This window comes from Psammomys obesus, unplaced genomic scaffold, assembly GCF_907164565.1.
Source record: "Psammomys obesus unplaced genomic scaffold, mPsaObe1.curated_primary_1811, whole genome shotgun sequence".
Lineage (NCBI taxonomy): Eukaryota > Metazoa > Chordata > Mammalia > Rodentia > Muridae > Psammomys > Psammomys obesus.
The window spans coordinates 1647958-1672485 of record NW_026593286.1 but is presented as its reverse complement, the minus strand read 5'-3'; the positions used below and the strand labels follow the sequence as shown (position 1 = coordinate 1672485).

Here is a 24528-nt window from a genome sequence, read left to right as displayed (position 1 = left end):
CCACCAACCAAAGCTACACGCTTAAAAAAAAAAAGAAAAGAAAAGAAAAGTGAGGACTAGAGCACAGACATGGAAGGAATCTCAGGATCTCAGTTCAGCCCAGGCCAAGAGCAGAAAGCCTCTTCCAGGGAACCCGGGGAGCAACATCATGCTGTGTTGACATAGCCTTCAGCTCCTTCCATGTGAAGACAGAATATTAGTGAACCATGGAATGGCCCAAATTAAAGCACTGACCTTGGATTACACATGCTTCCCTCCAAGCAGTTACTTTATTTGTAACTTGACACTAGCCAGGCCTCTCACTGAGACCCTGGCACAGACAGAAAAACAGAAAGAAGGATCCTGGCTCTGCTAGACTGTCTGCTTATCTGAGGCCATCAGCGAGGTCAGCACAGATGCCTCCTAGCGGACACCTACCTTCTCTACGCAGAGAGCGAGCTTCCAACAAGGAAGTTCAAATACACTGCAGACACAGGGTGGCGTCAAACTGAGTGAGTGACCAGGTGACAGCGCCAGGGTTTCCCCGGTGGCCTGCCAGTTAGCAGTATGTAGGTGCGCTTTAACACCAAGAACTGCAAGAGCAATTACTGAAGGGACAGGGACAGGAAAGGAAGAGCGGCTGTTTATTCTTCCAGCAGACCATGGCCACATCAGCCCTCACACCACTGTGTGAGGGGACCTGCCGCACAAGCAGAGGCCTGAGAGCTGAGTTCACCACAGCCTGCCTGGGCACATCCCGACAATGAGGGCTTCAGCACACGATGAGACGAGCAGCGCCAGTCACAACTTCTTTCCACAGAGTCCTCATAAGCTGAACCAATCCAAGCCCTTTCCTGGGGCTGCTCACAGCACTGGAAACAGTTATTTAGAGCAATAAATCCCAACAGCTAGGCGGCTTTTACGTCAGAGAGCCAGGGCCTGGCTCTAGCAAAGTCCAGAAAGAACGGCAATAAAATCATAACGCAGGCCTCACCCAGCACCACAGGGAGTTTAAAGGAAAACAGAGGAGAGAGGAGTTATACACAGCAAATAAAAAGGCCACTTCATCACCCGGCTAAAGCCAAGCTGCCCTGCCAATGTAAGAGAGGACCCAAAGGCCACAGGACTCCACCAGGCCTGACATGCCACCAGCACTGCGCCAGGCCACACAAGAGCAGGCGGGAGTGAGCCAGGCAGGCCAGGGCATGGGGCCAGAGAGAAGACACTAAGGTCACAGAGGAGGGAGAACAGATAACTAAGAGTCAGTGACAGGGGCCAGCATGACTACCCTGGTTCCCTAGCTTTGTCCCAACAATCCGAAGTTTCCTGCTCCAGGCAGCAAACTGAAGGCTGGGAACTCTGTGTAAGAGGCTATAATTAACCTGTGCAAAGCTTCAGGCTCAATCCCCAATATTAGAATTCCCTAATATTAAAAATCAATGAATTAGTTAACTGACTATTAATTCTCTTCTTCCTGAAATCCACTAAATCCAAAATATAAACTGTGGATGTATTCAAAGCAATGCCCAACAATGGGAAAAGCCCAGAAAGACTCACCTGAAACCACAGGGCCAACAGGCAAACCTAAGTGTCACCAGTAAGAACCTATGGCCTAGGCACACAGCCAGCTTCCCTCTTGGCCAGACGAGGCTGTGAGGTGCCATGTGGAGGGCACCTGTTGTATGGCTGCAGAAGACAATCCGTAGAAGGCCAGAGGGGTTAGAGAGGCAGGAGTCTCAGCAAGCTCCAGGCCCTGAACAAACAGCCCAGCCACAGACATGCAAGCATACTGAGAAAAAGCATGCTCTCAGCACAAGGCCACTCTAGCCGACTCCCTTCAAGACGGAGGTGCACACAACCTGACAGGCAGGTACGAGGCCCCCAGAAGCCCAAGGACAGATACTCAAGCAGAGGGGCTGGAGGAGCAGTGCGGTGGGGCACACTTGCCCCATGTTTGTCCTCAGCAAAGGAAAGAAGGCAGGAAGGGGGTGGGGGGCTAGAGAAATAAGCGAACAACGATGAGCAAAATTCCCCACACAAAAGGCAATGACTCTCTGGAGGAGGAAAGTCTGAATCCAGCTGTCCCCATTTATGAGACTAAGGCTTGAAGAAGATGGTTGGGAAAAGTCAAAGACAAGTAGATAGGACAAGATCCACTAGCCAAAAATAGTAGTTTAGAGAACAAAATAAATACTGTATTCTGGTAAGAAAACTCATTAACCAAAAGAATAGCCATTCATTTTTAATTAAGTACTGGGGGTAAACACTGGAATATATAGAAAAAAATGATTAATAATGCTAAAAGACTATATCAAAATTATAACTACCATAGAGAATTTTACTTTTCTCAGAAATCAAGCAAAGAATATAGTTAATGTACAGATATTCTTGTATATAACTAGGCTATGCATATGTATGAGAGAATTTTAAATATAGTACTAAGATATACTTGCAAACTTCTTTAGACCAAGAACGTAATAACAAGAGCGTACTTTTCCTCAAATGCCTGAGTAGCGTGTACAAGATATGATTGTATCTGTGTCAGGTCACAGAGTATGTACACCATTTAAACAGCAAAGAGAAAATAGTCATTTTCTACAGCATGCTAGCAGAAATAAAGCATACTGAAACTACCCAATGCCAAAGCAGTGAGAAGGTAGGAGAATACAGCTCCTTACACGCTGCAATTAGAAGTTCAGTTAGACAACATCTGGAACAATCTCAGTCATCCTGTAGACATTTAACCTGTGTGTCTGCTGGCCCAGCTCCAGCTTTTCAGAAGCTGTCAAAAGTGGGGATACTCACAGTACTGTACATAATACACTCATAGTAACTGTGTAATGTTCACGTGGAGTTATCACGAACACTGCCTTACCCATATAAAGACACACTCACAAACTGCCAGAAGAATGTTAGATTTATGTGCACACTGACATCGAAGATATTCACCATACAATAACATGGAAAACATCTAACACATAACCTCATGTACAGATGTTGACACATGTATCCTGTACATTCACACCCAGGGCAGATACACACCTCCACCTCACTGCAGAGTAGGAGGAAGACCTGCATGTCAATATCTACTGGAGACATTTCAGTCTACACAGCTTAATTTTTTCCCGCAATCAACCATAAACCATTTCTTTACAAGAATCAATACATGAACAACTGAACCAACAAACCCTCCGACCTAGACAAAGCCTGGAGCATTGCCCTCTGAGCTCTCAGACAAAGCGGTGATGCTCCAGAGCGTTGTATGAGCGTTCTACTCCAAGCAGTCCTGGAGGAAAGGGCCCAGACTCTAAGCCTCTGCCTCTACCCAGTGGAACAGGCCCAGAGGGAGGTTGACAAGAGCCTCAAGCATCTATCCTAGAGTCTGCCCAGCCTCCTGCGTGTACCCAGGACAGTCAATGACACCTAAAGCCCTAGAGACTACACAATGCTCTAGAAGTAGCCAAAAAAAAAAAAAAAAAAAAAAAAAAAACACCTGAGAATTCTATGAGAGAGCCATATCTTAAGGTGGGTCAGGCTTTGCTACTTTCGAAGGCTAAGTCTGTATGTCTTTGCTAATGCCCAAGCATGCAGTTTCAAATCCTGTTCTGCCCTTCCAGCTGAGTCCGTTGTGCCAGCAGTTCCAAAGGCATCTAGAAGCAGAAAGGCTTGTGAGATGCTTAAACGGCACCAAAGAAAACAAACTAAGACACTGGAATGGCTTGCTGTGTGAAGCTCCGACCCACCCAGGGCCATCACAACAGCACTGCCCCTCACTTGCCCTGACAAGACTCTCACTCTGCAAGTTACCTACTGGTATTTATCCATCACCTTCTCAAAAACAATTCTTTTTCCACGGTACCCTCGGAATCCCCAGGAGGTCGACACAGTCCTTTGAGCCAAAAGTCAAGAACTGCGGTTACTGAGCACTTGCTGATGCTGCCAACCAACAGCAACTGCCACAGGAAAGCAAAATCTGAAATGGAACAAGCAGGCTGCAGGGGCAGCAGCAACTCATGTGTAAAGAAGAACACTAGAAACCAAAGATGCAGGCCTTACCTGGATGGCTTTGGGAGCTCATTGCTAGCAGCGTCAGCGCCTTAAGTTCAAAATGGCTCAAAATGTCCACGTAAACAGTAGTTCCAACAAGCTCCAAACTTCCACCAGCACATGCAAGTACAAAATTGAGGAGGCTCGGGTCCCAGCTGCGTAAATCTGAAGTCTCACTGGCAGCGTCTTGTAAACCAAGTAATCCACAAGAAGAGCAGAAGTTGTCACCTGGCCTTGCAGAGATGAACCTGCATGGTCAGAGAAGAAAGGAGCCCTCAGTTGGGATGTCAAGGCTGAATCTGGACAAACACCACCTACCTAAGGAAATGGGTTCTGGTTTTCACTCTCTCCTTTGTTTACAGACCCGGGAATTGGAAAAGGCAATTCCTACTAAACCATTTCAATCAGCATGAACCACTGAGGTTTGTGGCAAATCACATATGAGCAAAAGACATCAGTAAGCAATGTTCCTCAGCACCACTGCACCTCTGACATCATAGAACGGTTACCTAGGGGCTGGACTGTAGAGCCGCTACACTCATGACAAAATACCCAGCAGTATCCCTGACCTCGACCCAATAAATGCCAGTGAGCATCCCCCAATCATGACAGCCAGAAATATCTCAGAGGGCCAAAATCAACCTCAGTTGAAAGTCTGATCTAGGTGTCCACCACCCTTCCAGAAACTTGCCCACCATCAGTCCTTTGGGAGGAAGTAGTATAGAACCCTGCTACTGATACAGATATATTCCAAGCTGCACTGTTTTGTGAAGTACAGAGGAAAAAGTGTCACTGCCCTGCCTTGCCTTTTCATTAAGAAGCATCCATCCAGGCTTTTCTGCACACAGCTGCCACCATAAAATTTAGTTCAAATTCTGCTCCCCGCTTTAAGTATCATCATCCTCCATGTGCCCACCTTTATTACTGCATTTTCCCAATTTTATGAGGAATGTATGGCCATGCAGAAGAGTATCTGAAAGGTACCTGGGGTAGGACCTCCCAAGAGGCAGCTGCTTGGTAACATCCAAACTCAGATCCTCTCTGCTGTCCTTATCTTTCCCTGCCTTTTGCCCAAAGGAACCACTATCCAGATAACATCCTATTCCCCAGCTGCCACTTTCTCAGGTCATTCTACATCATTACAAGGGTTCCTTGCCTGACACAAGGTTTGGGAAGACTGCAGGTTTCAGGGCACTGTCAAAAGCCCTAGTGATGCAAGGCCCACAGATTTAACAGATTCTCTACCTGACCAGACTTTTCCACAATGCAGTCACTTTCAGAGACGAGCCAATAAATGCCAACCCAGGACTACCTGACTGATTCTGGCTCCAGTGCCAATTAAGGCATCTGTCTAGTTCGTCTCTTCCTTTAAGAATAAATCTTTTTGTTTGTTTTTTTGAGAATGTCTCACTATACAGACCAAGTTGGCCCGGAACTCAGAGGGACTGCCCTGCTTCTGTCTCCAGAGGGCTGGAATTAAAAGCATGTGCTACCATGCCCGGCCTATGAATTGTTTTGTTAAGCAAGCCAATTATTTTCCCCACTGCTTGCAACTAATCAGCTCATTGTGTCAAGGACTGCTCTCGAAAGGTGGGATATTCAAGGTAGTTTCCAGCTATACATTATTGCCTACAACTCCGTGGTCCTTATCTTTATGTCAACTGATCTTCGCCCAATAACAGCATGACTTTGAATACATCTCCATCTTCCTGCTCTAGAAAAGTGCTCAGTCACCTTTGATTATTTTTACTCAATTCATTCTGGCTTCTATGCTGCCGACTGGACTCTCACCATAGAACCCACCCCTCTTGCCTCAGACACATCTGTTGTTTATTCTGCATTCACAGGCGGCCTCTCTGGTACATTATGCACATGACTGATGAGCTCTTCCACACTATCAGTTTTCTTCGTTGAGGTCCTGATGCTATTTAAGTAGGCTTTAAACGTTGTTCCCCACTACTTCTCTTGTGAACCTTCATTTAGCCTGATCCTCTTCTGGACAATGCCCCTCCTGCCCCACCCTATCCCTCACACATTCATTTCCTGACCTAGGTCTAGCCAAACTCCTAGAAAACTTTCTTCTGACTAACACAGGAATCATGTTCTGAGGCGTGGTCCCAGATATTCCAGAACACCTGTTCACAGGCCCCCCAAATGGGGACTGTGGTTGATTTATCCTCAAAGAATACCTCCAGACCAGAGGCCCACCCAAGCCCACTGCCCTTTCCTACAAGATAAGTCAGCTTCCCAGGGTTGCAGCTTCCATCCAAGGCCTCCAACAAGCTCTATTATGAACACCACTGATAGAGATGAGCCCCTTCTAACAGAACCAGGAGCTTTTGTTGTGACACACTACATATGTTCTGGGAGAACTCATACTTGCCAAAACTGAACACTAAAAATACCAGGGCTTAGGAGAAGAAGATGTTCATAAGCAACACACTACAGAAATGTATAATAAAAGAAAAAGATTACCACATATCACAAGGGACATTAAATAGTCCTATGGCAATAAGTCTAATAAGTGGAGAATTTTTAATATTAGAAACAGTGACAACAATTAAATAAGAGGATGCAGAGAGGGCTGGAGAGATGGCTCAGTGGTTAAAAGCACAGACTGACCTTTCAGAGGACCCAGGGTTCAATTCCCCACACCCACATGGCAGCTCACAACTGTCTTTAACACTAAGATCTGACACCCTCACACATACATACATGCAGGCAAAACACCAATGCACATGAAATAAAAATGAGTTATTAAAAAAAGTGGATGAAGAGAAAAATGTTTCTAAGTCTGGAAATCAAGGACAACTGAACCTATTCTCACCTACATTTGTGACCTCATCAAATTGTCCAGACACTCTAAGGGCAGAGCTTTTCAGACTTGCTAATAAAAGAGGTTTTTGTTTTGCTTTGTTTTTTATACCAGATAGAGAACCACCTTGAGATATGACTAGAAATGGTCTAGAGACAGAGAAGGTCACTCATTTTATGTAGTATCACTGTTCCCCAAGTAACAGCGGCCCAAAATGTGCTACCTACAAGAACACATTTTCAGTGTAGGCACAGGCCACATACTGACTTTCAAATCAACAACAGACTGCATAAAGCAAATACAGCAGCGGTCCCATTAAGAAGGAAGCCCATGTGACACTGGTCATCTTAGCCTGTGTAACACTCATACAATGACAATGACGACAAAACTATACAGTATGCTCCTTCACAGAGCTGCATTTGACTATGACATCACACACTAAAGACAGGAAAAGATATACCTCACAAATCATGCAGGTTAGCCTCAATTGTCTGATTGACTCTATTTAGAATCCCCCCAAGAAACAATAAGGAATCCTGGTGTGTTTGTTGAAGGCCTTTCTAGAAGGAACTGCCATCTTGAGTAGAGGAAACACCGTCCCATAGGCTAAGAGACCCAGAGAATGAAAGGGGGAAATTGAAAAGGCAGCCTGACACCAGCAAGCCACCTTTCTATACTTCCTAGGACTGCTCTGCTCCACCACACCCTGTTTACCATGACCAACTGAACTCTTTGAAGTCATAAGCCAAAGTAAATGTCCCTCCCTTGTCTCTGACAAGCATTTGCTCACAACAATGATAAAAAGTAACTTACAAACACTAAGCAAGAGGAAGCTTTGAAGGTGACATTAGCATCCGACAAAATAAAACTAGATGCAGAGGCCCAACTCCTAATGGCAGATCAGTAAGTTGAAGAGTAAATGAAAAGCACATTTCACTAAAAGCAAAACTAAGAAAAGCATGAGGGATATGGGTACGTCTACCATTACAGCTGAGAATCTCAATGCTTATTCTCAGGGACCATCACAACAACAGACAGAAAACTAGCAGGGTACTGGAATACATACATACATACACACACAGACACAGACACACACACACACACACACACACACACACCAACATGACTCAGTGACACTTAAAAACACTGTACAAAAGCAGTGGGGTACACTTTCTTCACTGTCCTTTAACACAGGAAGCAGGCTTTGAGACAGACACCTTCAGGCCCATAAAACAAGTACCATTAAACTTAAAAAGACTCAAGTCACATAAAATAAGTGTATTTTACTAAACTAGAATTAAGTTAAAAATCAGTAACAGAAACCTATTTTTTTAAAGCCAAAATACTGCTGGGCAGTGGTGGTGCATGCCTTTAATCCCAGCACTTGGGAAACAGAGGCAGTCAGATCTCTGTGAATTTGAGACTAGCCTGGTCTACAGAGTTCCAGAACAGCCAGGGCTACACAGAGAAACCCTGTCTCAAAACAAAATAAACAAATAAAACAAACATCCCAAAATATCTGTAAACTAAATAATGTACTTCAGTGCACCACATGTGATCCCAGCATTTGGAAAGTGGAGACAGGAGAATCAGCAGTTTACAGTTATCCTCAAGTACATAAAGAGTCTGAGAGCAGTCTGGGCTACACGGAACCCTGTCTGAAACAAACAAACAAACAAACAAACAAACACTTCATGAATGAAGAAAATTGGAAGGCACTTTGCAATGAATGAAAATGGAAATACAAGATAGCAAAATATGCAATGCCCAGAGGGAAATTCTCATTGAATCGCTGTGTTAGAAGAGACAGTCTTGATTTCAGTGACATTAGGCTTCATTTTAAGAAATCGGACAAGAACAAACTTAACTCTGAATAAAGAAAAAGACAACAGCAAAGAGTAGAAATCAATTCAATGAAAAAATAAATAAGTAAGACCAAGCACAGTGGAACACACCATGTCACCCAGACACTCAGGAGGCTGAGGCAGGAAGAACGTGAGCTCAAACCTGGACTACACAGTGAGCCCCACAGAAAAAAACAGGAGGGAAGGAAAGGGAGAAATGAATGCAATTGGCAAAGGTTTTGCCAGACTAACAATGATGAAAAACTGAGAATTCACAATATTAAGGGGTGGTGGAGGGGGGTCGCTGGAGAGATGGCTCAGTGGTTAAGAACACTGTCTACTGGTCTTCCAGAGGACCCAGGTTCAATTCCCATCATCCACATGGCAGCTCACAACTATCTGTAACTCCTGTTCCAGGGGATCCAACACTCTCACACAGACATACATGCAGTTAAAACACCAATATACATAAAATAAAAATAAATCATTTTTTAAAAAAAACGAAGAAGGGGATCAACTAAAGACCATACAAACAGTAAAATGACAGAAGTGAGCATCACAGACAACTTTATGCAAAGGACTTACACTAAATTAACAAGAGCCTTGAAAGACCTAAATGTCAGCTGCTCAAGAGGAGAGATCAAATAGGGCACCTCTTCTGGGTCCCAGATTGATCACGGGGGGGAGGGGGGGAATCTGTAACTCTTGCTGTTGTGGGGTCTGTCTGATGGTGGTACCTGGCTTCTTTCTCTTAGACATTTGTTAGAATTCAAAACAGAGGGGCCCTATACATATTTGGTCACATGCATTACTAGAGACGGGTGAATATTATTTCTTCTGTGCTACATGCTAATAATCCAATACTATCAACTTACTGTGGCTTCAGCTCTGTCCACTGGAACTCTGTTAATTCAGCGGCTTGTACTTTTCCTGACAAGTTTTCCATCTTTTTTGTTGAGCATTTGTTTATATCAAGTTAGTAAGGTCCTAAGCCAACCACTGCGAAGTTTCTGCTAGTCACCCTTTCCTCATTTTTAACACCTTTCTCCAACAGTGAGAAAGCTGGCTCCTAAAATGTACAATGTATTTCCTGGTAGTGTTCTTGTACACTAACAAGCAGTTTCAAAAGCCCTATGTTGCTTGAAAAAGCCATTGCAGTAGTGATTGCAATTCTGACCACTCTTACTCTCAACTGCAATCTTCTTATTTTTCCTCTCAAATAGGGCTGAAAAAAAATAGCTGTACAACAAGAAAAACTAGCTATGATAATACAAAGGTTTGAGAGACAAGAGACAGAGGAACTAAGAGAACAGAAAATACTTAATTGTGAACCTATGGTACCCAATGAAACTGAGGACAGTCTGTCTATCAAGACAGACAGCCCACTGATAATGGGTAAGAAGCTGGCTCACTGGAGTGAAGCTCAGCTCATTGGCATGGAGCTGCGCATGGAATGAGAGTACCTAAATGTCCAGTTCATGTGTGGATTCATAAAGATCTAATTGTACTTGATAAACAGAAAGGGAGAATCAGATTAGCTAAAAGACAATGGATTGTAAATTGGTTGTGGTGGCACATGCCTTTAATCCCAGGCAGAAGCAGGTGCATCACTGTGAGTTTGTGGCCAGCCTGGTCTACACAGAGAAACCCTGTCTTGGGGAGGGGGTAGGGAGACATTGGATTGTAGAGAAAACTACTGAATTATATCAACCTATATACTTTAAAGATGTTTTAGCATCAGAATGGAACTCAGGGAATATGCTATGTTGGGGAAGGGGTTTTGGTTATATTCCTATAGGTGATAAAAGACTATGGCTTGCCTCAAAATTGATAAAGATCCAATCCAAAAAAAAGAGAAGCTTCCAAATGAAAGGCACAACTCAAGGAAGAGACGAAGAAAGACAGCAATGTAGACGCAGCAGAAAGCAGATCCTTCTGCATGGAGACAATTTAACAAACCAGCTGGAGAGGGACAGAGTTCATCAGACTGGCTGACTAGAAAACCTTGATGCTGAAATGGACTGTTGCTGAAGGAAAGATGCTCAGGACTGCAATTATGAAGGATCATCACATCAATTATGAGTGGATCTTCATAAGGACATGTGGACTGTTAAGTTTGTGGGACTGATAATTGTTTCTATTGTAAAAAATTACACTGTGTACAATTTTTACCTTAAACAGAAAGGGGGAAATTGTAGAGGATGTTAATTCAGAACATGGCTGTTCTAGCAAATGATCACAACCAAAAATCTTCTAGGTCTGTGTGATCCAGCTAGAATACAAAGACACCTTTAATCCAGGAGACAGAGGGAGGCCAGCCTGGTATAGAGCAAGTTCCAGGTAAAGAAAAGCTTAGATCCAAGTGTGGTGGGACCTGCCTTTAATCCCAAACAAAGAAGGTCAAGTTAGTTTGCAAAAGGAAATACCCATGTTTGAAAGTGATGTTTAATTGAGTGGCACAAACAGTGACGAATCAGAGAAAGGCTTCACAGAATGGGCTACGCCCAACCCTCATGAGAAGAGAGTAAAAAGGAAGCTACTTAAGGGGCAATGCAGAGAAAAAGAGGCAGTTTTACCGGGACAATGACAGAAAGACAGGTTATAAAGGGAGAACTCAGGGGAAGCCCGAAGGAGCCGGAGAACAAGAAGTCAGGAGATTAGAGCAAATGGCTGGAGTAAGTCTGAGGCCAAGCAGAGCAATTCAGAAGCTGAGAGAAAAGCCAGATTGAATCAGTTAGCTGGGAGAGGAGTTTGAGCCAGAACAGCTGAGTTGAACCAGGCAGCCCAGAGCTCAGTAAGAACAAGAAAGTGTGAGCATATAAAGCAGAAAGTCTCAGAGGCAGAAAGAACATTCTAGGTCTAGGTTGAATTGTATGGAGACTAGAAGCTTCCAGGACAAGACCTAGGTTAGCAGACAGAGGCAATAAGCCTCCCAGACAATTGAAACAAGCAAATTAAAAATTACTTTTACAGCCCTACACATGACTAACAGGCTCCTGAGGAGACAGCACCGACCACTTCCCACTGTGAGTCTGTCCTCAGCCTTCTGACTACTCTCTACCCAGTCCCCTTCCAAAGCTGTCTACACATTACCTCAGGGCAAGAGGCTGGGCCTCTGCAGGAGAGCTAGCTTTGATGCCATTCTGATGGGTCTACACTGTTTTACATTTTTCCATATGTGAAGAGTAAGAAATAAAAATATATGGCTGATCCTGGTGGTGCCTCACTTTAATGCCAGCATTTAGGAGGCATAGGGAGACAGACCTCCATGAGTTCAAGGCCAGTCTGGTCTGCGTAGCCAGTTTCACGCCAGTCTGAGTTATATGGTGAGAATTTGTCTCAAAAATTAAATAAAAATAAAATAAAAATTCAGTAGAAAATATATCTATAAATTTTATATCTTAAATTTTAAATTTAAGATTCTTGTAAAGTTTTCATATAGGGCTTCTCTTGCTAAAGAAAAGCTTTCATGTTGTGGAATCTGACACAAACCCAAAGCAAAGCAAATAGTGCAACAAACACAAGGCAACAACTTCAACAACCATAAACAATGCGTTGTTCTTATTTCATCCACATAGCCTTTTCCATATACGGAGACACACACCTTAAATCTAACTGTGAAGTGTTGCAGGTGGGCTTCTCTGCCACCAGTCTGCCGGCTTCGGTTTGTTGTTATTTGTTTTTTAATGCACTGCCAGAGGCTTCAACACCATGTACTCAGAGTTCTGCTACAAGCAAAAAGGCTTTCAGAAGGCAGAGTCTATAATTCTGATCAGGGAAGAAATCTGGTGTGGTCTGCAACAGGCTGTTACAACAGCACAAACTGGCTGGGGACTGTCTCTAGAGCGGGCAATCCTGCCTTCCATAGGTCACATACCAGCCTCTGGAGTTCCTTCTTGACCAAAAGACAGTCAGCCACTCCACAGTGCTACTGGAGACTGTTGTGGAAATAGGCTGGGCCAGGGCCTGGGCCCAAAAGAAAGCTAAAAAATAAAAATAAAAGTCTGAGAGAGGTATCCCAGAAGCAGAAAGACACACATGGTATATACTCACTTATAAACCGATATTAGACATATAATATAGGATAAACATACTAAAATCTGTACACCTAAAGACACTAAGCAAGAAGGAGGACCCTAGGTAAGATGATCAATTCTCATTCAGAAAGGGAAAGAGGATGGACATCAGAAGAGGGAGAAAACAGGGAATAGGAGAGGAGCCTACCACAGAGGGCCTCTGAAAGACTCTACCCAGCAGGGTATCAAAGCAGATGCTGAGACTCATAGCCAAATTTTGGGCAGGGTGCAGGAAATCAAAAGAAGGGGGAGACAGAAAGACCTGGAGGGAACAGGAGCTCCACAAGGAGAGCAACAGAACCAAAAAATCTGGGCCCAGGCGTCTTTTCTGTGACTGATACTCCAACCATGCATGAAGATAACCTAGTCCCCTGCTCAGATGTAGCCCATGGCAGGTCAGTGTCCAAGTGGGTTCCCTAGTAAGGGGAACAGGGGCTGTCTCTGACATGAACTCAGTGGCTAGCTCTTTGACCACCTCCCCCTGAGGGGAGAGCAGCCTCACCAGGCCACAGAGGAAGATAGTGCAGACAGTCCTGATGAGACCTGATAGGCTAGGGTGAGATGAAAGGGGAGGAGGACCTCCCCAATCAGTGGACTGGGGGAGGGGCACGGGAGGAGAAAAGGAAGGGAGGGCAGGATTAGGAAGGATGAAGAAGGGGGCTACAGCTGGGCTACAAAGGGAATAAACTGTAATAAATTAAAAAAAATAAAAATAGATACAGCGGCAAAGGACTAAGGATGACTAGAAATGAGGAGACAAGGGAGCCAGGTCCAGACTCCATGTGAAGTCCAGTGTCCAAGCCATTTGACAAAGATATGGGGGACCAGACCAAGATAGGTCAGAGGACAGTGAGTGTACAGGCCCACTGGCCCAGGGTGCTCCAGGCACCACACAGATGGAAAGACCATGTCTGTAAGAGCCAGAGATGATGAGTAACTCTGATTTACAAGCACCTCCAGGACAACAATGACAGGCAAGGCCATCCTGCTAACTTCACTCTTTATGAAGCTACCAAAAAGAGATGTGAGCAAAGAGGGCATGTTCTGTCCCTTACAATACCCAGTGAATGGTGGAGGAGCAGCAGACAGTTAATGACACCATCAAGAAAGAAGCGACTGAAGTACGGAGTAACAAATGCAGATCATCTACAGAACACAGCAGGCCTGAGGGAGGAAGAGCAGGGTGCTACTCTCAACACTGCCAAACAAGGCCGTCTTGAGACCCTCACCAGAGCAATAAGAAATGAAAAAGAACTGAAGGAGTGATGTCGCCATTCACACACAGTTCACCATATGCTTGGAAAACCCAGAACAGTCAATGAAGAACTATTAAAATGTCTACGTTTTCATAAGACTTCAAAGTAAGAGGTCAATAAACCTAAGTGTTTCTTATACAACCGGGATCAGCAAAAAATAACACTGAGAAAAGGTAACATTTATGATACCATCAGATATCAGCAAACACCTATGACTAAATTTATCAAAAACATGTAAAACTTCTAAGCTTTATTGGAAAATATAAATACATCTAATACATCTATATGCAAAATTAAAAGATTCAAATAAAGTCCGGCATACACACACACACCTTTAATCCCAGTGCTCAGGAAGGCAGAGTCAGACGGATCTATATGAGTTCCAGGCCAGCCTGGTCTACAAAGTGAGTCCAGGACAGCCAAGACTACATACACAGAGAAAATTCTGTCTCAAAAAACAAAAACAAACAAAGATTTAAATAAATATTCTAGGAATATGGATTTAAAGACCTAACAATGGTTCAGACATTGATATTCCCCAATTAATTGGTAATCTATGCAAACACAATAAAAATTAAAATTAGCATTTTTTGCAAATTGACAAATTAATATTAAAGTTTACAAAGAAACACAAAAGACCTGTAAGACTTACATTCTCAATTATACTAATTTAAGTGTTAGGACAAGCCAAGGAACATAATATTCTAGAATAAACCAATACAAACAATGTCATCTGATAACAGTCAAGATCCCACCCTAAGTCCCAAGGTTTCAGTCTTTTTGAAACAATGCTTAGGTCACCACCCATCTAGCAACCCATCATGAGAAAAGAAGATGGGTTACAGACCCAGTCCAAAGACCACAAAGACCAGTATTTTTATATCGTTAATCTCCATGAACCATAAAGCAAAAAGAAGAAAATAAAAAATGTCAATTTATCCAGACTAAGCAGAAGTGAGAAAATACAGACACACAGCAGAAAAGCAACCTGCCACAGGGCATTCAACAATAGACGGACACCCAAAACTCACTAGTAATTTCCTATAAACCTGAAGAACTGACAACCCTGATTTAAGGTGAAAGGGGGGCAAAGGTTGAGAATAGGAAGTTTACAAAAGGGGTTTATAAGCAGTTGATCAACACATAAACAGGTGTTGTGCATCTATGACAACAGGAAGGTAAAAATTAAAAACTACAACAGAGCAGAACTAACTCATTAAAATGTCTAAGCAAGAAGCAGCAAGTATTAGGGAGGCATGATAAAACCAAAGCTCTCACACTCAACCGTCAAAGTGTGGAGGGCCCAAGACCAAGAAACCAAGCCCCCACCCCGCCCTGGGTAATAGGAAATAATGCAATATACACAAATCCTGTGCCCACAGACCCAACTTCTAGTCATTCCTACAAAGACAGCGAAGTGGAATGGGGATATGGCTCAGTTGACAGACTGCTAGCCTAGCATGAACAAAGCCACAGATCTGATTGATCTCCAATACTATATACTAACTGGGTATGATGATACACACGTGTAATCCCAGCACCGGGGAGGCAGAAGCAAGACCACAAGTTCAACGCCATCCCTCAGCTACACAACTCCATATGGTATCTGATGGTATCATAAATGTTACCTTTTCTCAGTGTTATTTTCTGTTGGTCCCTGGTATGTAAGAAACACTTAGGTACATCGACCCTCTCACTTTTCAGTCTTGAGTTAACATAGGCATTGTAATAGTTCATGCTTGACTGTTTTGAGGTTTCTATGCATATGGTGTACTGTGTATGAACATCGCAGTTCATAGGTGACATCGCCTTTTCAGACTTGAGGCTACATGAGACTCTGGCTAAAAAAATAAAATTCTACTAAAGGCAGGCAAGGGCAATGACTGCAATGTACAACACAAATACTTGCAGTTGCTGTCATATTCTCACAGAGGCTGAACCTCACTGAAGGTTGGGAGATGGGCTCAGCTCTTCAAAGACCATCTTTTGTCATTCAAGTCCAAAACAACGCCCACTTGCCTATCTTGTCACTGCGCACCTTTTACCTGGCTCTCTAGCTAGTGGCTAAACAGCTAACAGTACAGTTTTTGCTACTGCCTTCCTACAATCTCCCTGTGCACAAGAAATCTGCCATCCTCCCTTGAAGCAAACCTTATAGGAAGGAGTTGAAGGCGCACACTACACCCAGAGAGCAAGGGAAAGCCTGATTCAGGATGGCCAAAAATAATAAATGCATATGAAATCGTTTAAGTGTTTTGATTAAATGTTTAATCTAAATTTTATTAATTAAAATTTAAATAAATTTTGAGCAAAAGCAAACTGCTGACTAGATGATTCTTATTTATATAGTAAGCATTTTAGTACGCCCTCTTGTCTTCAGCAAATGAAATATGGGCTGTAAGGTTTGGCAATTATGTTTTATAAGTATGCCACTTTATGATAGGTGGCTCACATACTGAGAGACTACAGATTTTTTCCCCATAATATGTTGGGACACACTTATAGTTTACTTTCATAATAGACTCCAAACTTGAAAGTAATAAAATCCCATTTCACTGTGTTCTAGCAAGAATAAAATAAATACTTCACAAATCCACAAACTGAGTCTGAACAAGCTGAAGAGAGGCTGCATACATGATGGTGCACGCCTTTCATCTCAGCACTTGGGAGGCAGAGACAGGCAGATCTCTGTGAGTTCAAGGCCAGCCTGTCCTACAGAAGTAGCTCCAGGATAGGCAGGATTACATAAAGAAACCCTGTCTTGAAAAAGACAAGAGGGGAAGGAAAAGAATGGGAAGGAAGGGGAGGGGAGGGAAAGAGATATCAAGGGAGGGGGAGAAGAGAAAGAGTCGGGAAGGGAGGGGGAGAAGGGGAGGAGGGAATTGTGCTGGAGGAAGTATGTCACTTGGAACTGACTGATATTAAAAGAACTGTGCTTTGTGGGTGCAGTCGGGTGTGTTATTTCTCAAGTTCCTGCTCCTGCTGCCGTGCCTCCCTGCCATGATGGACTCTTGTTCCTCTCTGACTGTAAGTCAAAATAAACTCTTCCATAAATTGCACTGGCAATGGTGCTGAATCACTGCAACAGAAACACAGGGACGTAAATGGACTGGTAAGCAGCGCCATCCTCCTAGAGAACCAGTACTCAGAACCAGGAACCTGGGCAGTCACAGGCACCTGCACAGACCTCACCTACAGTGCCACAGATGGAAAACAGTGGCAATAAGTTTCCATCTCCAACTACAGAGACAGCACTTGAAGAGCAGTTCTCAGTACACTCTGGAACCTCTAAGACCCCAAAGCCTTTTCAGAGGGTAGGAAATCAATTCTTTTTGTCCTATGCTTAGCTCTCTCCAGAGAACTGCTGCACTTTTCAGATGCTATGTGAGGACAGTCAAGCACACAAGAAAGAGAGCATCAGGTTCTCTCTTTTCTTACCACAGCTCAGCAGGCAGCCTTCATCCTGTGGGTCTCAGCAGGGTGTTCCTGTTGTGGGTTAGTCTGGTGCTGTGTATTCTAATGCTAATTACTGGCCCCCAAGATCTCACATGCACCTGTCTCTGTTGTATAAACTTTGCTCTACCTAACTCAAAGTTAACTGGTTAATAAAGATGCTGAAGCCTGTGATTGGACAGAAAAGAGGTAGGTGAGACTTAGGTTCCTGGGCTTGGAGTCTCAGGAGTCATCCAGAAAGTAAGAGAGGTCACCAGGAGTGTGGAAGGAGAAAAGAGAAGTGGAAGGAAGGATCTGGGTGACAGGATAGGATGGACTGTGAGCAACAGGTCAAGTAAAGTGTGCCAGGAGGACAGACTGATGGAACAGAAGCCACACAGGAGTCATCAGACTAGCAAACAATAAGCTTTTATGTAGATTTTAAGGGTGGTAGGATTAGAATAGCTCAGAACCTGCCCAGCACAGGGCCTACAGCTTAATAATAAATCAGTCTATCTATGTCAATCATTGGGGAACTAGTTGGTTAAAAAAAAAAAAAAAAAAAAAAAAAAAGCTGCCACTGTATTAATTTCTTGCATACACTATTATTGTTAATCTTTTTTACACTCCTCTACTTTGAGATGCACATGCGCATACCAGGCAGCTACTGTGACTTAAAACATGGGCTTGTCACACAGATTTCTCCAGAGTCCACATTCATTCATCCACACCTCCAGGCATCACAGGAGTACTCACTTCATCACAGCAGACCTGAATACAGACAGAATGCCCTCCACGTGTCTGACCATCAGGACAATGTATCCGAAGACTGGGAATGGAGAGGCTCAAACCCTGGCTCTGCATCAGTGGGGCACAGTGGGGTATGGGGCTGAGTGAGTCCAACAGGGGCAGGAGATGGCTTTTGCCACAGGCCCTCCTGAAATGGACACTGGTTCTCTCTTTTCTACCAACCTGTGCAAAAGGTGCCCTCTCACACTGTCTGGATGACTCCGGAGGACAGGGTACTGGAGTACTCTGCATCCTGGCAGCCTGCTCCTTCTTGAGCTGCCCTTGAAGTTCACTCCCTCTGGAGTCAGCCTCCCTTATTTGTGAGACTCTGCATATGCGTCTTATTTGACAAACAATTTCCAAAACTCTTACCCACTCACTGTGTTGGTTAAGGATATTTTTACCTGCTCTCAGGAAGAATTCTTACTCTACTAAGAGAGGTGTTTGGGGCAGCTTACAGCACCTGAATGTATGAGGACAAAGCCCAAATGTATCTGAAGACCCAAGGGGAGTTACTTCTTAAGTGTGAACCTGAATCCATCTTGGATTTATATGAACAGACAATTCACCAAACACTTAAGTGAAAACCAGGAAAATGACCAACTAAAACAAGATGAAGTAACACAACACTTGGGAGGCATGCCAGAGAAGCAAGATGCTGGGGACAAATAATGAATGGATGCAACAAGGACAGCATGGCTACCATGGTCCCAATGCCACCTGTATCTAAAATGGCATGTCTCCACATTATGCAGAGTGATGCCCCCAAGTGTGCAGTCAACCATCTGCTCACAAAATCCCTGTGTCTTCATGCCAAACAAGGTGCGACATTATCCAGGCTCCTACTGGAATTCCCATAAGGTCTGTGGCCTACGGCTATCTTCACTGAGAACTGCATGCCTCCTCAGTACACCCCCCTCCCCGAGTAAGGAAGAACAACTCAGCTCCTGCTCTGTCTGCACTTACAGACCCCACAAACCACACAGGGCCACACCCTGATCAGCCCGATGTCCTTCATTTTGTCACTGCCATATGATAAGGGACATAACTGGCCGTGGGTCCTGCTATGACAGGAACTGCATACAGAAAGGAAAAGGTCTGATTCTTAGGGGCAACACAGACTTGCCCACAAGCATGGCCAGAAACAGAAGCCTACCCAGTAGACCACAGGCATGATGTTACCTGACTTCCTCTTGTATTGAGGCTATAGCAAAGATGCTGCTTCCACACACCACACAAAGGCTACCTCACCTGTTTGGTGTCTGTCATCATTGCAAGGCCTTTCATTTTAAACAAACATCCTATGAAAAGCACAATGTCTTGTTTCCCTTTTACCGGAATAAATGAAAAGGCACAGTATCAGATGGCAGTACTCACTTTGGAGGAAGTATACCAGAATTGTCCCTGTCTCTTCCCTCACATCTATATGGGCCCTCCTGGCCTACAGCCAAGACATGAACTGGACCAGGCTGGACCCATGTAGTTGTTCCTTTTCCTCAGTTAGCCACAGAAAAGCACTGCCACTGTTATGTGTAACAGCTCCAGGACCTGTGCTGCTGGGAGAAGACAGCACCCAGCACATACCACAGCCAAGGACAGTACAGCACACCAAAGGAGCATCAGGAAAGGAGACAAGAGTGCAAGGATAGGGATGAAATCATAGTCTCCAAAAAAACGGAAGGTGGAATGGGGTGCCCTGGAGTCTGGGAGGCAAAGAAGCCAAGGACCAATCAAAAGATGGTGCACAAACTGCCAGTCTAGTGCTACACACACCTGGCGCATGTCAAGGGGCTACGACACTGACAGGCACAGCTCTAGAGCTGTACCCTTATCCCCTGCACAAATGACTTCCTAATGTCATGTGCAGGCCCTTGAGCTGCCCACTCTGCAGCTATCCCCAGGCTGCCCCTGAGAACCCATGACACTCTGTCTTCTGAACCCTCCTCTTTTACTCCAAGGAAGGGGTGTGTGTCCTACTCTCCTCTCTGAGATGATTCTGCCTCTGATAAAATGCTCTTTCAGAAACAACCTTTTCTCACTTCTAGCTCCATCCAACTCCCAAGCTCTCAATTCTCAAGGTTCACTCCTCCATTCCTCAGGAAGGATGACTTGCACCACCCTGCTGATCACACATGCCAAAAGCAATGAACCCCAGGGTAGAAGCATGCAAGGAATAGAAAGGAGGCAGCCTTGGAGACCTGTCCTTCCCACAGACAAATCAGAAGAGCTCAAGCTGGGAGACAGGAAACTCCAGGGATGAGGACAGAAAAACTGAGACTTACCATTCAAAGGGCACAAGGGTACTTTGAAGAGTTCAGAGCAAGCCTGGAAAAAGGATTCAATACTGGGGTCCCACTACAGGTAAAGGTATGTGAACCCTGGTTATACGCTGGCTGCCTGCCAGAAATGAGAAAGCCATCATGATGACACTTAAGTGCTGGTGGTGGTTAATAAATGAGAGCTCAAAGACCTGAGCAGGCAGAATCCATTCCGCTCCCACCTGCCCACAGGGCTACCAGCTGCCCACCTCTTCCAGGCTTCTCTTCAAAGAGCAGTTCTGGCTCAGTCATCCAGATGTGATCCCTCTGTCCAAGAAAACTGAATCCCTGGAGGGGGTGTTAGTGCCTCAGCCTTCAAACCACCTGCTCCAGGATGCTGTGGTCAATGGTCTTCTAGGTTAGCTGCCCTCCCAGCTCATTGCATGATCATCCTCACCCTGTCTTCACACCATCACCCCCTGGGTACCATTCCCAAAAAAGTCCCACAGAGCACTAGGCTGACCCAGGCTCTCCATCTCTAAAGCCATGTGATAGTTCTCTGCATTGGGAACTCCAAGACCCCTAGGGACCAGCTAACAGTGCCTGCCTCACCCCAGGTCATTGAGAAAAAGCAGTAATGATGTCAGTGAGTAAAGTCTGGCCCTCTCAGAAGCACTGAGGAAGCCAGACACCTGAAGGCAATTCCTCAGGTCTGGCCACAGGGTAACTGCAGAAGGAAGACAATGCAGACCACAGCTTCAGTCATGAGTGCGGTGAGGAGGCACTGGCCCAGCCCTACAAGCCCACTGGACCAGGACCAGGAGGGCATGATCCAACACAGAAACAATGTAAAGTCTCAACCTCTGAGCCCTGAGCACCAAGGTCATGAGCTGAGTCTGATTCACTTGGAAAAGAAGGCAGATACCCTGATCAGGTTTGGAGGTTTGAACCACGTCAGCAAGGAGTAATCGTGAAGGTGCAAACTCTGCAGGGACCCATGGGTTTCATTCCCTAAAGGCCTCCACTCAATTATACAGGTACAGACTCATGTGAACACACATGCAGATACTAAATGTAATTTGCAATTTTACAGTATTTTATGTATTATTAACTGCTAAATATAAACTACTGTTACAAACCACATATTTCTGTTCTATGAATACCATTTAGAGTCTATACCACACCATTTGTATAACACACACTATTTACAAACACGGATCTCATCTTTTATCTTTTTTTTTTTTTTTTTTTTTTGCAGTGAGCAAATGTATGTGCTTACCATAAAACCACAAAAACTTGAACTTTATAAGTCACCCACCTTTTAACTTTACCATGGCAGGTATACTCTGAGCTCTGAAAATACTCTACAGTTTGTTGTGACTGTGAATTGATGCTACTGAACCGTATACCTTCAAATGGTTAGGGCCAATTTTAAAGAGCGATGTGCACACACAAATCTAATAAACTGGCAAGTCACTTGGTTATGTGGATTTGTTCCACATTCCCTGCCTTCAAAGGCATGCAGCCTGTCCTCTGTTACTTAGCCTTTAAAGCCCACTTCAGAGAACAAGGGAAGGTACTCACATAAACTTCCCAGTGCACAGTGACTGGCACCTTCACCAGAACCTGCAGGATGCTGAGGATGAAATCCATGTTCACATCCCAGCTACTGGTAAAACTGTTGACAAACTGTAGTCAACACACAACACACACATCAGGATGTGAACATGTATTTACAGAAACTTAACTGTCATCAGGACACGGGAGGAACACATCCTGTCATTGCGAGGGGCACAGTCTCGAACCAAGTGTAACATGCCACCTTCTGACTGCTTTTCTCCCTCTCTGCAATGGAAATGTACAGACCAGGAGCTGCAGGGCAAGACCAAGGACCCTCAATGCATTGTTTTGCATATTCTAAAAATGCACTGCAGTTGATCAAGCCCCTTTCATTCTGTAGTTACTACACACAAATACACCTCTTTGCTATCACTAACTGTATCCGACTGCTCTGATAAGAAACCTTAAGTTCTGGGGACTCTAGACCCATTTTCAAAGCTTAAAGAGATAGAAAAATGAAAAGATAAATGTACATTTCATTTAAATGTAAAATATGCAAATGGATGCTGACTCCATTTCCTCACCCCTAAACTAGAAATGATGTAACTAGTCCCCAAGTGGTTTAGTCTCTCTGGGCAGCAAATCCACCCTGCTCTGTTGCAGTATCCTTGGCTCCTCATGCTCAAGAAGTGGCCCCGTCAGGGCTTCAGGGCCAGTACTACCAGCATTTAGGGATAGTTAAGTGGCAGGCCCATCCTGTGTATGGCAGGCTGCTCAGCAGCCAGGCGTCAACCCACCAGAGCCACAAGCACAGCTTGTTATGACAACCCAGACCATCTTCTTCAGTGTTAAATGGCTCTTGGGGAAGGACGGCTCAAGAATGCCTAGGAATGAGAAGCCTCCAACAGACTCAGGCCTGAGTGATACCACACATTGTCTAACATTGTCACCACACATTGTCCAACATGAAGACTGGCTCAGTGACCACAGCACACTCCACAGCAATGGAAATTATGCAGCCAAGGGTATCACTGTGACTTCATACTAGGGCTCCAGTTTTCTGTGTTCTTTCAGTCTGAGCACAGAATCCCACCACTGGCAGCTGGCTGCCCAAGCTAGGCAGGGTGTGCACCCACGGAACAGATTAAAATTAGGCACCCTAATTATTAAACTGTCACTGTAAAAGCCGGGAATACCATTTTTTAAATGAATAGGAGAATTAATGGATTTCTTCATTTGCTTGCATTTGTGCTACTCAGCCTGTCTTTTATTATCAAGGCAGTCATAAAAAATGCTTCTGCCACATATGCAAATTAAATCATTAGTATTTTCCCAATTACAGTAACTGCTTATTTGTATTGCTGATCTATTCTTTCAATTTAGTTCCCTTAATATTAATGATATTAGAAATACTTTAATAAAAATACTCAGGCAATCAAGAAACAAAATTCTCATTACATACCTTTCTGATCATGTAAACGGAGGACCACCCACAGAAACTGAGGACACCTGAGAAACAGATGGGCCACCTCACAGAAACTGAGGATAAACCCCAGAATTGTAGGGTCTCCTCTCTCTGTAGGTTTGCCTGATCCTCCAGAAGCCCCCCACAACAGGGACAGGTGAGCCAGAGCTTCCCAGGACACAGCCCAATACAAGTAACAGCTTCTACTTTACCTATAGCCTCTGAGGTTAACAGATCCGTGCTAAAGATACCTATTTAACAGCATGCTCATTTCGCTCTGGTCCCCAGTACTCAGAAGACACTTGGTCCACATGCCACCTCATCCCAGATGCTCAGGGAAGCTTCCGCAGCACTGTAGGTCCAGCACTGCTCTTCCCATAGGGGTGCAGCCCTGAACACACCTTTGTCAGTCACAAACTTCAATCTAGAGTAAGTCTGGAATCTGTGCAGAGATTGAGCCAGACCTAGAGACTGAATCAGATCTAATAGTGCTCAAGTAGGCAGAGTCCTCTCTTAACCAAGTGGAACCATCTGGGCAGAGCAGGTACCTTGTACCCTCCAAGAATCTCAGAGAAATTCACAGCAAGAGCACAGTCCATGGGTAGAGCTACAAAGACAGGTTCATCTCCAAACTGCACACACCAAAGGACTGGGCAGTCAGTTAAACTGAGTCTTCCCTGTTCCAGATGAAAGCCCCAGCCTATCCAATTCACAGTGCCCTTCTTGGGACTGCTGGGCTAAGAGGCTGACCCCATATACTGAGAGGAAGAGAAGCAGTGATGGAATGGCAGTAAGAAAGCAAAGAGAATGCGACTAGGCCCACACTGTCCTGCAGGGTGTGCAGAGCCTAATCCCTGAATAAGTTAGTAGCACCTACAGTGGCCAGCAAGGTCAGGAGCAGGAACAAGGAAGAAAAGCTGAGAGCGAAGCCTCTGAGCGGGTGCTGGAGAGCCAAACACTGGCATCGGAGCTTGCCAACTCGTCTCTGCAGAGGCTGAGTAACAGGG

At 44.5% G+C, this 24528-nt stretch overlaps 1 protein-coding gene across 4 annotated transcripts in view; it reads right to left on the bottom strand.

Moving 5' to 3' along the window:
• Hdac4 (histone deacetylase 4) overlaps positions 1 to 24528 on the bottom strand; it is a 262337-nt gene that overhangs the window by 223481 nt on the left and 14328 nt on the right. For all 4 annotated transcript variants that reach the window (XM_055616475.1, XM_055616477.1, XM_055616476.1 and 1 more), the window contains exon 2: positions 4036 to 4274. In XM_055616475.1, the coding sequence (XP_055472450.1) occupies positions 4036 to 4057 (22 nt within the window). In that variant the 5' untranslated portion in view covers positions 4058 to 4274. The remainder of the gene's footprint in view (positions 1 to 4035; positions 4275 to 24528) is intronic.